The sequence below is a fragment of the Tenebrio molitor genome, chromosome 3 (genome assembly GCF_963966145.1).
Source record: "Tenebrio molitor chromosome 3, icTenMoli1.1, whole genome shotgun sequence".
NCBI classification, from domain to species: domain Eukaryota; kingdom Metazoa; phylum Arthropoda; class Insecta; order Coleoptera; family Tenebrionidae; genus Tenebrio; species Tenebrio molitor.
This window is the reverse complement of record NC_091048.1, coordinates 30,686,587-30,700,894: the sequence shown is the minus strand read 5'-3', so window position 1 is coordinate 30,700,894 and position 14,308 is coordinate 30,686,587. Positions and strand designations below refer to the sequence as shown.

Below are 14,308 nucleotides of genomic sequence, written 5' to 3'. Positions count from 1 at the left end.
TTTTTTTATGTTTCATACGCTTACTGGCAATTTTTTTTTAAATTGATAATTAAAAAATGTCGAAAACTTCATTTTTTTTAAATGACAACTACCATTTCTGACACAAGATATAAATGTAAAATTTAATTTTAAGTCCACTTTTGTTAACATTGTGTATGCCTATTTGCAGCCGTTTTGGCGTAATTTCAATTTTTTGTTTAAATATTTTTTTTTAATCAAGCAATTGTTTTATTTGAATTTTTATTCAAAAATAGCATTGAAATAAATATTGGGTAATTCAAAATGATTGTGGCCAAGTATGGCAACTATGTACGAAAATTTATGTGGCAACATTGTGGGTGTCGTAGAGTTGACATTTGTATGACATTTCATAAGCTTGCATTTCATTTTTTTTATACCATTGCACATTTATTTGAGTTTTCAAATTACGCGCCTATGAACTTTCAAAGAAATGTCAACTCTATCCATTCCACGATATATGCTCTATCCTACCCACACAGTTGCCACATAAATTTTCGTACATAGTTGCCATACTTGGCCACAATCATTTTGAATCACCCAATAGTAGATAACAACAAAAGAATAAAAAATAAGCAAATTAACAAAAAGATATGTTACTGCCATTTTTAAATTTTTATAATTGAGACTTTTGTAAGGGATGTCCAAACCATACAAAACTTTAAAATAATTCATGTTTTTGGATCAAGATATGAATGAAAAACGTATTGCTGGCTGCATTAATATTTCGTTAGGTTCGGAAAGTTATGTGAATCAGTTATTTATATTTGCTTTCCATGTAAATGTTAAAAACTGCAGGGAACGTGTTGAAATAAAGGAAGATTGTGTTGTAAAATAAAAAGGTTTGATCTTAGATCTACACTAACTTGTCCCACTAAATCATGTTTAGATCGAAAACTTATACTGTATTGTTTTTATTATTTTTGAATGTACCTATTATTTTACAAATTTTATAGTTACAGTTGTCTATGAACAAAATATGATTATGTTAAAAATATAATAATAGTTAAAAACAAAATTATAAATAAATAAATAAATATAATAAATAACAATCGAAATACATATAGAGGCTGTTTACAACGTGAGCTTGTATCCGGATTGTAATCCCAACGGTAATGGGACGTCAAAGCTTCTCCCGTAGGAAGAGTGACCGTAATGTCCTCCGTGTTCTTCATGCGAGGTCGAATGTGTGTTGGAATGTGTATAGATCGGTTTCGCTATCACCTCGTAAGTTGTCGATTTGCTGCCTCCATGGGTTAGAGATTTGAGTCCAATGATGGCGGACAGCATCAGCGAGATCAGTGCTGTCATCAGAGCTTTGCCAGCAAGAGCAGCCAGACCTCCCAATGCTAACGCGAACAAAGTACCCTTCATCATAGCTCCGGCAGCCAGTATAGCGCCCATTCCCCCGTCTCCTTTTTTGCCGCCGCCGCCGCCGCCACCTCCGCCACCTTTTCTTGCTGAAACTGCTGAATTGGCATCAAACAGGTTTAGTTTGATGGAATGGCTGTTGAGATATCCAGTGACTTTTTTCATAAGGAAAGCGTCGAGGCGAGCGTCTGGATCGTTAGGGAAGTCTCTTGCGAGTTCGGCGACGATGTCTGCGGTATTTGGATGAGTTCCGTTTTCCCGCACAACGGACACCCCAGGAAGAACATTATAATTGTCCTCCTCGTTCAATTTGTCAACCCACGACACTATATCTAATTTGAGGCAAGTGGACGTATAGGACGTAGCACAGTCTCTTGCTAAAGATTTTTTCAAATCACTTCTATCACTTGATTTCGCAGCGTTTTCGCTGGTCAAGGCCGATTTTAAAAGAAAAACCGTAAAGAGCAACGTCAGGGTGTTAGACATTGTAGTTCGATGTAGGATGATGGACTGATGTTGGAAGTGAAAATGATAATGGCTTATATAGTGGAACGCCAAGAGTGAGAAAAATGCAAGCTCCTGTTTCTTAATTTAGTGACCATCTATCGATGAATGGAGTTAGTGGAGCAAGAAGGAATTGCGAGCGTTAAGTGACGGGGATATAATTCGATAATCTCACTGAACATAAGGAACAAGTCTACTGCTGCCGTACTATCACCGCTCTAATTTTTTCATTAATTTTTCAATAACTGTTACATTATTCACACTTGAAGGAGACTCGGTACACTGATGATGTGCGTTAAAGAAGTGTATTTTTTAAAATTCATTAAAACAGTGAATGGTCGGCTTGAAAGCAGAAACGTTTTACTGTTATTCGAATCAGTGTAAATAATTTGTACGTAGATATTATCTCTTTTTTGCACCATTCTTGGTTTTTAAAGATAAACAAAGTGACATAGGCACGGTGACAAATACAAAAAGTTAGGGATATTGTCGATATGTGGACGATAATGTTGGTCCGCACAGAATACCTACAATTGGTAAATTAGCGAAAATTTGGATCCACGTAGAACGCTAGATACAATTTTTAATTATGCTATAACTTGAAAACAAATGAAAATCGGATTAGAACATACGAGTTTATTTTACATTATTTTCACGTGTGAATACACTCATGGAGTTTCGGCCGTTCCTCCCGATTCACCCTGTATATCAATTCTGAGATTTTAATAACGCAAATGGGGGTTTCAAATGAAACAAAAAATGTTATTGGTTGGGAGTTTTTGCGTAAAATCAAAAATACATTTTTGTTTCCTCTTGTGAACCCAATCCAGGGACATACGGTGTATGTACAGTCGCGAGCAAAAATTCTGGTCGTCAATGTCATTTCAAAATTTGGTTAGATTATCACAAATTAAAAAAAAACCCTGGCTGATTATAATCATGTCAACAAAGTGTCAAAAAAATGACAACTAATGTCATACAACATGATGCTAGGTTATGATACTTACGACCGTTTTACAATAGAGCATTTTCTATTGCGTCAAAGCATGATTTCGACGACCAGTTTTTTTTTGCTCACGACAGTATAAGGTTAGGTTTAAGTGCATTATAACAGAATCGAGGAAGAGTTTGAAAAATCGAAACCAAGTCGAGATTTTTCAACTTACGAGATTCTGTTATGGCATTTAATAACCGTATAGTCCATAAAGCTTTTCGCACAATCGATTATACAAAATGAATTGACTTTGAAGTAATTTTTTGACAAGAGTATTTTGAAGACATTAATGTCATTAATTACTTACCGCATTAGGGCGGTAAGTTCAACTTACAGAGTGTGTCAACAACAATGGTAAGTAGCTAGTAACAACACGATTGTGCGAAAAGTACTTTTATAGTTGTCTTTATACTAAATTGTTATTTGTATTCACCAAAAGAAAATGTTTTAAACGTTGTTTTTTGTAGTGTAAAATTATAATCTTATTTTTATTATTTCACATTAATTCGGTAAATTTTGAAAATAGCATACCTACATAATATGTATTATTCTAGAATGTCAAACTACGAAGATAAAGGCAATAATTTTATTAAAGAGGAAAAACATGTAACAACAGAAAAATAAATAGAAAAAATAAATATTAATATAAAAGTATAAAATACATAATAAATCTTTTGTACTACTTATTGTGGGGGTTTGTAATCTTCTTGTAAACCAAGAGGCAGCGGTACATCAAAGCTTCTTCCATAGGAAGAATGACCGTAGTGTCCTCCTCCTCCTCCATGCTCTTCATGAGAGACAGAATGCGTATTGGCATGCGTATAGATCGGTTTTGATATAACTTCGTAAGTTGTAGATTTATGACCGTGATGGGTTAAACTTTTTAAGCCGATGATGGCCGACAGTAACAGCGAGATAAGTCCTGTCATGAGAGCCTTGCCGGCGATGGCAGCCAATCCTCCAAAAGCCAAAGCCATCAGCGTACCTTTCATCATGGCGCCCCCAGCAAGAATGTATTCTAATCCACCGCCGCCTCCTCCTTTCTTGCCGCCGCCGCCACCGCCGCCTCCACCTCCTCCGCCACCTCTAGCCTGAACTTCATTGTTGGTGTTCCACAAGTTAAGTCTGACGGAGTGGCTGTTCAAGTAACTGGAGACTTTTTTTACGAGGAATGCATCCAGGCGAGCGTCGGGATCGTTGGGGAAGTCTCGAGCTAATTCTGCGACGATGTCAGCGGTGTTTGATCTAGCACTAGCAGTTTCGCGCACTACGGAAACACCCGGGAGGACACTGTAGTTTTCTTCTTCGTTGAGTTTGTCCACCCAGGACACTATATCCAATTTGAGGCATATGGGAGAGTAAGATTTGTCGCAATCTCTAGAAAGAGATTTCTTTGAGTCACTTCGATCACTTTTTACCGCGTCTTCGGCTATTATTCCACTTATTATTAAAACAAGAACCAAGTTCCTGGCGAACATTCTGCCCTTTTGCTGATTACAAGACTATGACTTGTTCGAGGATTGACTTAGTATATATAGCTGGAACAGTGTCGAAAAAAGTGTAACATCGAGTGTTTTTCCTCACGAAACGCGTTTCATGCATTAAAAAAAATTGTTTATCGGATTACGGCTTTCTATCTTAACCATATATGCCATGTACATAAAGACGAAAGCTCATTTAGCTTGAGAGATTAATTTTCCAATAACAGGTTTCATTAGGCTATTCGGAAGATAGTTTAGATGAGAATGGTCTAATCAATTGAGAGCAGATCGCTCGTCATCGTCTACACTTGCTTCTGTATCGAGTGCAGGCACTATCTCAAGAATGTACAAAAAAAGTATAGCATGAAAGTATGGCAAATGATTGTTCTATATTTTAGAAACTGTCTCTCGAGATGTTCTAGTTTCTACATTTTATTCGTTTTATCAAAACCACACATTTTTCGAATGGCTATTAATTGCGATTTTCTAGGTCTCAGGAAGCAGACTTTTTTCGTTGTGGCATCATTTATCGCAGTCATCAGAGGTTTTTCAACTTTATATCGCAATTAAAATTTCGACCAACAGACCACAAAATTATTCTTGAAATTTATTAGCGTATATAACAATCACATTTCATTTATGTACATTTTAACGAAAATCAGAAAAGATATTCCGTATATGTAGTATGTTGTATTATTATAGGTGAAAATGATAAGAAATGTAAATAAAAATAAACTTGTGTTGAATTAAAATTAATTTATTTTTTAACGTCTTTATACAAAATACGCATCAGAATGTTTACATTGCTAAAGATCATCGAAATTTAAAAAAATCAGTTTTAATCATTTGAAACTGACTGATGGTAAGTGATATTAACGTTTGATGTTCTTATAATATTTTCGTAAATTTAATGGATTGTGTGATACCCGGTTGGAAGTGTTTCGATACCTGCACGGCTCCAATAAGGTGAAACAACTTGGGGAACAAACTCATATGTGAGTTTAGTACTCTGATGCCCTTCCAGAAGATTTTTTAACCCTACAGCAGTAGCTATAGTCAGCGCCATTAAACTGACACCGAGTCCGTTAAACGCTGTAAAGGCGACAGCAGTTAATATCAGTGAAATAACAATGATCGCTTTCAATTTCAATACAACTAATAATGGTAGGATAATTTTTTTCAATTTTCGGGTGCGCGCCTCTGAAACAAAAATTAATTTGATTAATCAAAAACGTCAAATTTTCATAAATAGTTTGTTTCTCGTTTGTGGGAATCGGTTTTGCGTACGCTCAACACTAGCTAACAAACGTGAATGAATCGAACAAGGTCAAGAACATGAGGACACACTCGCCAACGTTCATTTAATGACAAGTCTTGTAGGTTAGTAAGTTATTAAGTCGCGCATGCTTGTCTAGCTCTGACCATTCCACTTTGTGGAATTGCGATGTGCTTCGATGCAACGCGAAAAGTTAAAATTCAACTCGTTCATTCCGAAATGTTTTTTTAAGAATCGTTCATCATATTTTATATGAAAAAAAAATACATGCTAGGTACTGGGTATGTATACATACTTTTAGAATTTACAGACTGAGAAATACTTATTCAACTTGTAAATTATCTAGATAATTGTATTAAGTTTTTAAATTTAATTTTTTTTTCACTACTAGTCTCAGAAGGCGTCATTATTGACTCTCGAACCGACCCCAGAAGTAGAATTTCTCTCCCAAGGTTAATAATAATTTTTATTATTAACCAAGGTCAATAATGAACAGCCGTCACCTAGCAACGAAAGATTTTCTTTGATCTTATTGGTTAACGTAGACAGACGATTTTCAATTTTCATAGCTACCGTTGAAAAATGAGAACTCGGATCGTCGCATCGGACAAACAAATTTAATTAATAATTATTATTAGAAAGGGTTTTAACGGATCTAGTAGTGAAAAAAATAATATATACAGCACGCTAGAGAAGACAATTTTAAGCCTCGCTTCTTTATTCCCCTCGAAGCTTCGCTTCTCGCGGAATTAACTAGGTACCTCGGCTTAAAAAAAAATTTCTTCTCTACCTTGGCGTATAACATACTATTAAATATACTTGAGGAATACTCGTACAGTCGGATTATTTTTTTTAGCCTGTCACCTAATTTTATTTCATCGACCACACCTCCGCTTAACCAGGTCAAATGACCGCTGTTTGGAGAGATTTAAATAAAACAAATAACATCGAGAAATATTTTACTCTAAGCTAAAACGGTTCATTTAAATCATGTTCTGGATAAATTGTTGGGCATAAGAGTGTGATAACTAATGTTCTATCGCAGTACCTATCAATAATTAAATTACCATTTTCTGAGTTTCCGTGAGAAGGTTGCAGATGGACTTTTAATTCGTGATCATTTAAAAATCGAATGGATCGCTCCAACACCCCTTCTGTTTTCATAGTTTTGTCACTGTTGTTAACTTTTTTGAGCACTATTTCATTGTTCAAAATGTTAACTGAAGGTTCTTTATCTATTTCATCAAAGAATTTGATTATCTGATGTTCCAAACAATGTAGTTTATCGTTACACTTAAAAACATTGTCACTACTGTTAGCAGCCGTTGCACATAAAATCAACAAAACGACCCGAGAAAACATTATGTTGTAAGGTATCTTAAATACCGTGTGATTTGGTGTTTTCTGAGGTGGTGCTTTTTATTGGTAATTTGGTAAGTATTTATGTCTTAATAGTAGGGATGCCGATAAAATATGTAACACGGATAAGGCAAAAATACTATGTTAAAGCGTGTCTGGAAAAATAACGACTAGAAAATCATTTGTGTGATCTGCCCGACACATTACGTGTATTATTGTACATACGATATAATGCGTTTGTTTCGGGTGTCTTTAATGTTAAAAAATTTAAATTCTAGGATGTGAGTCGACGCACAGGGGGCCGTAATTTAGTATAGTATTGTCAAGAAACGTGTAATTCGTATGAATAATAAAACTATTTTTAATATTTTATTTCATCCTGTGTCAAATTTCAATACTTTACGTCATCAGTTTGAATCCGGGAAAACGCAAAAAACGGCCGGACGCCGGTTAAGTGTTGCTATTGGAAACACAAAAGTAACAATCGGAATAACAATTATTCAAGTTTAAGAAATGTTTTATTCAAAACTACATACATCTACAATACAAGTTAACAATGAAACTTAAATATTAATGTTCAGATTAATAGTACAATTTGTATTGCCCTCAATATTTACTGGAGGATAATTACTGCTAGAAGAAATGGTGTTACTAAGACTGGTTTTATTACTAACTTCTTTCTTTTGCTGTTGCAATACTTCGACAAAGGTTTCTCCGTTCAGTATCATCCTGGCAATTTTATTTTTGCTTTCCAAAGAGTCTTCTATGTATTTTTCAGCCACAGACGAACTCTTCCAAGCTCCGTGTCTTTTTAGTACTGCTAAATCAGCACCAGCATTGGCCAAAAGCGTTGCAGAAGTTCTCCGAAACGAGTGACCAGTATATTTGTCAGGATCTTGAAGACCCAAAAACAGTGCAATTTGTTTTGGCATCCCTCCAATTGTGTGTATTTCTACTCTTTGTACGGTACACTTTGAATTTCTATATCCCAAAAATAACATTCTATGGTTAACATGTTTTGGCCTCAGTGACACGTATTTTCTGAATAACTCCACACATTTAATTCCGTCTACTTCGTCTATTACAGTGAAGGTCCTTCTTTGATTTGTCTTAGTGCAGGGAATTGTAATTACTAACTGCGTTTGAGTTTCCTGGATATCGTCTAGTGAAATGTTATACAATTCTTCTCTTCTACAACCACCAGCTATTCCAATCATAGCAATAACCTGTCAATTCAAAAAAAAACTCGTTTATTTTCTTGTTTTATTTGAAATTTGCTCTTACTTTTGTCAGGAGATATTTGTCAGTACAAGCTTCTTTCATAAATCTATACATTTCTTCTCGGGTTAATGTTTTAGATTGTTTGGATTCATGACCAATTGATTGTTTTTTCAGGAAAGCTAACAATTTAGAAAAGCGAGATATGTCAAAATTTTCATTCGCAATTAATGTTGATTTAATCATTGAATATTTCGGCCACAAAGAAGATGCTCCTATTTTCTTAGACTAAAAACATTAGTTCACAAATAAAATAAGCAATATGACCATTTAAATTCTTACCAAATCTAAAAAATAAGCCAGCATAACTTCTTCGGTAATTTCCTTAACATTATTTTCAACTTTCCACTCGCAAAAATGGCTGAATTGTTTGTGGTATCGTTCACCAGACTTACTTGGAATTAATTTAGCACACGCTTCTTCAGATTTTTTTACACTTCCTGGAGGATTTGCATTGGAAATCATTTTGACACACCAAATTATTTCGACAAAATCAACAAATTAAACAATTGCCAAACAGCCGTTGCTAATAATGTTCCAAAAATGTGACTAGATTTGGAGCATTTGTTGAATTATTTTGAAATTAATTTCAATGTTTCTTTCAAACGAAATTTGAGGCAGGATGAAATAAAATACATAACGACATTCGTCCGTGAACTCTTTTTACAGTACTCGTTTCGAGTTTCAAGACTCGGCTCCTTCGTCGCCTCGTCCTTAAACGTCAAACTCGTACTGTAAACTATGAGTTCCCGGACTTATGACGTTAATTACTATATCTGGTCGACTTGTCGGAACAGACGTCAAAAGTGACAGCTATTTTTGAAATAACCAAAACTTGGATAATTTCGCCAAAGACAGGCGAAAAAATATCACCAGGGAACGCAAGAAGTTTCTTCTTCCGGAAATGAATGAAATATGGTTTGTTATGATTCAAAATTTCCAGAGCAATTCTAACCTTGAGGGGTATGGGAAATTGACGGGAGGGATAGGTATGAAGGAATAGTCGTTTTCAACGACATCCGTGCTGTCAGTGTCATTTTTTATATGTTGGTGCAGATTGTACACACAAATTCATAACCAATATTCAGAGTAGTAAGCAAATTCTAGTTAAAAAAATGTCAAACAAGAATTTTAAGTTATTGTAAAAGAAAATTTATATTTCGTGAAACATCAACAACTAACAAGAAATCAATCTTCAACATGATATAAAACATGGTTACACTAGGTAAGTCATCCTTGGAATCCGAATCACATTACATATTTTCTTTGTTTTGTCGAAAATGATAGATAATAATTTGAATTTGTCAATTTTCCGCGTCAAGGTAAATCGCCAAATTAGGAAACTCAAAATTACTAAACTGAAACAGCAAGTGATGCCAACATCTGCCATATTGACAGCACGAATGTCATTGAAAACGACTTTTTTTTATATGATGAATTGAACCTTTGTTGATGGAAAGTGAAATGGCGACGTAGCGTCAAGTAGTAATATTATTACCTTAAAAATCTTAGTAAAAAGTGAAATATACAGGGCCTGTGAAGTGAATTGGAATCACAAGAAATTGGTCCTGACTCTTCTGCATACACTCTGCGTCTGCAAAGTATGTATTAGCGCAGCTGCATGAGTGGGACGCGTCATCGTCGAAATGAAAGGAAAGTCTTTTAGGAACATTCTGAACTGAATTGAACTAACCTATTTATTTTAGCATCATTATTAATAAAAATTTAAGATCAAATTTTATAACTTAAACGATGTAGAATGCAACAAATGAAATAAGAAACATGTAAAATAAAAAGAATTTTAATTATTCATTACAAAACATCGATTATACTCTGTACTTTTTTTTAAACGCTATTGCTTTCAGTTATCACCAAGGAAAACGCACTCTAAGTTTGATCCGCGAGTTCTGGGACACCTGTAGTGGTCACGTCATTATCGTCATTAAAATTGAGTACCGTTCAGTGATCAAGTTGCCACGGTGTGATCAAGAATGACTGAGTCTGTTGGTAACAATGAAATTTGGCAAATTTGAAATTTACCATCAAAGGTTCATTTTTGTAATAGCATAAATATAAGCATTATAATCAGCATAACCAAAAATGTTTTTTTGTAATTTGCCTCCATTTTGATTCTCTAATAGACATATTAACGAACGCGACGTCATCATCTGGGATGTCCTTATAGCCATTATTTCACGGAACATTTTACGAAAATTTTTAGGTTGGCAAAGCTTGATCCGTCATGCGTGTCAGTTTAAATTACAAAATGTGCAAAGAATTATTTATCAGAATTTATCAGGCCACAAATTCGCGACTGTATTTTTGGCAATTTCACGTATTTCAGCGGGCGTACATGAAAGATTATCTTCCATATTCGTGTTTTGTGACAGAATTTGGATAAAACAAAAGGCGACTTTGAAGACTTGATCAAATTTTCCTTTTAAAAATTAAGACATTACCAACTGCCACAAAAATCCCTAAATCGAGGAAAGTAAACATTTTTGTTTAAAAACGGCTTAAAAAGGGCAAATTACAAAAAATAGTATAAAAAACTCGTTTCATAAGACCGTGAAGCACTCATTCTTTAAATAACTCGTGGCTACGCCACTCGTTTTTTAATCTTGAATTCGTGCTTCAAGACTGGTCTTATGAAACTTGTCTTTTAATATACTATTAATATCGTCTCAAGTTAAAAAATTCAGTTATTGCTAATTACGAGACAAAAAACATCAGTACTTCTCAATTGTTTCATTGCCAACAGACTCAGTCATTGTTGATCACGCTGTATTTTTGAAGAGGTACTACAAGGCGGTCTTTAGTTACAGGCCAGGAGTCTGGATGTGTTGCAACATTTCCTGGTAGGCCATTCCATGACCTACGATGTTCTTAAAATTTTGAAACTAATTCGACATTTAAAATAAATTTTAACAAGTCCTTGGTTAAATTCGTCAAATTGAATTAAAATAGTTATTATTTACATTAGAGTACGGGAGGTGAATTTTCCGGCACGACAACTAGTTGCGGGCACGATGGCGCAGCCGAGTGCCTGATTAGTTGGAGGGCCGGAAAATACCAACAACGCCAACTTCGAAGCCAAATTTAAAAAAACAACTTTACATGTTTCCCCATATGTAGATATGTTACCCGCGTTACAAATTGAATTTAACCAATTACTCTTTCCAAAACAGGGTGATTCAAGTTTTACCGCCCGAACAAAAATACCCACTTTTCTCACTGAGAGTTCTTTCATTTAGGAAACATTTGGTGTCATTGAAACCATGAAAACATCACCGATTTTTGAAATAAATGGATTAGATATCAGTAAAAAAAGTATTGAGTACAAATGGCCAACTTCTCGTATTCGGAGATAGGGAATTACAATGTATTTTTTAAAAAGGAATATCTCCTAAATGGCACAAACAAATCATTTAAACGTCCATAGCTCCCTTATTAAGCCACATATGGCAATGAATTTTGCACCGTTGGATTGCTCTTGTCAAGGCGCTTCTTCTGAGCCGAAAAAAATTTACCTGGATTTTTCCGTTTTAGAGAAATTCGCAAAAAACCAAAAAATCCATATTTTTGCCTCCCACAGCAAAAAATGGGTTCAATGGCCGGAACTTTTACTATACCTGAATTCAACTCATCTTATACAATAACTGACAGCAATTTGGTTCGAATCGGCGACAAAAAATTTTTGGAAAAAAACCACGTACCCCCCCCTTCTATCTAATTTTCACTTCGGAAAATCATTTAAACGTCCATAGCTCCCTTATTAAGCCACATATGGCAATGAATTTTGCACCGTTGGATTGCTCTTGTCAAGGCGCTTCTTCTGAGCCGAAAAAAATTTACCTGAATTTTCCGTTTTAGAGAAATTTGCAAAAAACCAAAAAATCCATATTTTTGCCTCCCACAGCAAAAAATGGGTTCAACGGCCGGAACTTTTACTATACCTGAATTCAACTCATCCTATACAATGACTGACAGCAATTTGGTTCGAATCGGCGACAAAAAATTTTTGGAAAAAAACCACGTACCCCCCCCTTCTATCTAATTTTCACTTCGGAAAATCATTTAAACGCCCATAGCTCCCTTATTAAGCCACATATGGCAATGAATTTTACACCGTTGGATTGCTCTTGTCAAGGCGCTTCTTCTGAGCCGAAAAAAATTTACCTGGATTTTTCCGTTTTAGAGAAATTCTCAAAAAACCAAAAAATCCATATTTTTGCCTCCCACAGCAAAAAATGGGTTCAATGGCCGGAACTTTTACTATACCTGAATTCAACTCATCCTTTACAATAACTGACAGCAATTTGGTTCGAATCGGCGACAAAAAATTTTTGGAAAAAAACCACGTACCCCCCCCTTCTATCTAATTTTCACTTCGGAAAATCATTTAAACGTCCATAGCTCCCTTATTAAGCCACATATGGCAATGAATTTTGCACCGTTGGATTGCTCTTGTCAAGGCGCTTCTTCTGAGTCGAAAAAAATTTACCTGGATTTTTCCGTTTTAGAGAAATTTGCAAAAAACCAAAAAATCCATATTTTTGCCTCCCACAGCAAACAATGGGTTCAATGGCCGGAACTTTTACTATACCTGAATTCAACTCATCCTATACAATCACTGACAACAATTTGGTTCGAATCGGCGACAAAAAATTTTTGGAAAAAAACCACGTACCCCCCCCCCCTTCTATCTAATTTTCACTTCGGAAAATCATTTAAACGCCCATAGCTCCCTTATTAAGCCACATATGGCAATGAATTTTGCACCGTTGGATTGCTCTTGTCAAGGCGCTTCTTCTGAGCCGAAAAAAATTTACCTGGATTTTTCCGTTTTAGAGAAATTCGCAAAAAACCAAAAAATCTATATTTTTGCTTCCCACAGCAAAAAATGGGTTCAATGGCCGGAACTTTTACTATACCTGAATTCAACTCATCCTATACAATGACTGACAGCAATTTGGTTCGAATCGGCGACAAAAAATTTTTGGAAAAAAACCACGTACCCCCCCCTTCTATCTAATTTTCACTTCGGAAAATCATTTAAACGCCCATAGCTCCCTTATTAAGCCACATATGGCAATGAATTTTACACCGTTGGATTGCTCTTGTCAAGGCGCTTCTTCTGAGCCGAAAAAAATTTACCTGGATTTTTCCGTTTTAGAGAAATTGTCAAAAAACCAAAAAATCCATATTTTTGCCTGCCACAGCAAAAAATGGGTTCAATGGCCGGAACTTTTACTATACCTGAATTCAACTCATCCTTTACAATAACTGACAGCAATTTGGTTCGAATCGGCGACAAAAAATTTTTGGAAAAAAACCACGTACCCCCCCCTTCTATCTAATTTTCACTTCGGAAAATCATTTAAACGCCCATAGCTCCCTTATTAAGCCACATATGGCAATGAATTTTACACCGTTGGATTGCTCTTGTCAAGGCGCTTCTTCTGAGCCGAAAAAAATTTACCTGGATTTTTCCGTTTTAGAGAAATTGTCAAAAAACCAAAAAATCCATATTTTTGCCTCCCACAGCAAAAAATGGGTTCAATGGCCGGAACTTTTACTATACCTGAATTCAACTCATCCTTTACAATAACTGACAGCAATTTGGTTCGAATCGGCGACAAAAAATTTTTGGAAAAAAACCACGTACCCCCCCCTTCTATCTAATTTTCACTTCGGAAAATCATTTAAACGCCCATAGCTCCCTTATTAAGCCACATATGGCAATGAATTTTGCACCGTTGGATTGCTCTTGTCAAGGCGCTTCTTCTGAGCCGAAAAAAATTTACCTGGATTTTTCCGTTTTAGAGAAATTCGCAAAAAACCAAAAAATCCATATTTTTGCCTCCCACAGCAAAAAATTGGTTCAACGGCCGGAACTTTTACTATACCTGAATTCAACTCATCCTATACAATGACTGACAGCAATTTGGTTCGAATCGGCGACAAAAAATTTTTGGAAAAAAACCACGTACCCCCCCCCCCCCCTTCTATCTAATTTTCACTTCG

General features: G+C 35.4%; 2 protein-coding genes and 1 long non-coding RNA gene across 3 annotated transcripts; all 3 read right to left on the bottom strand.

Moving 5' to 3' along the window:
- Nucleotides 1–916: 916 nt before the first annotated feature.
- Nucleotides 917–2,378, bottom strand: LOC138126631 (uncharacterized). Its single transcript, XM_069042416.1, has one exon. The coding sequence runs from the start codon at nt 1,873–1,875 to the stop codon at nt 1,093–1,095; it is 783 nt and encodes a 260-aa protein (XP_068898517.1). The 5' UTR covers nt 1,876–2,378; the 3' UTR covers nt 917–1,092.
- A 1,081-nt stretch (nt 2,379–3,459) lies between these two features.
- LOC138126495 (uncharacterized) lies at nt 3,460–4,413 on the bottom strand. Its single transcript, XM_069042255.1, has one exon. The coding sequence runs from the start codon at nt 4,363–4,365 to the stop codon at nt 3,571–3,573; it is 795 nt and encodes a 264-aa protein (XP_068898356.1). The 5' UTR covers nt 4,366–4,413; the 3' UTR covers nt 3,460–3,570.
- Nucleotides 4,414–5,427: 1,014 nt separating this feature from the next.
- Nucleotides 5,428–9,031, bottom strand: LOC138126497 (uncharacterized). Its single transcript, XR_011157852.1, has 4 exons — nt 8,564–9,031; nt 8,288–8,509; nt 6,712–8,229; nt 5,428–5,568 (listed from the first exon to the last, which is right to left on the bottom strand). It is a non-coding gene; the product is annotated as an uncharacterized lncRNA (long non-coding RNA).
- Between the last annotated feature and the right edge of the window lie 5,277 nt (nt 9,032–14,308).

Coding starts and splice junctions, on each gene's coding strand:
- LOC138126631 (XM_069042416.1), bottom strand. CDS start 1,875: ATGTCTAACACCCTGACGTTGCTCTTTACGGTTTTTCTTTTAAAATCG.
- LOC138126495 (XM_069042255.1), bottom strand. CDS start 4,365: ATGTTCGCCAGGAACTTGGTTCTTGTTTTAATAATAAGTGGAATAATA.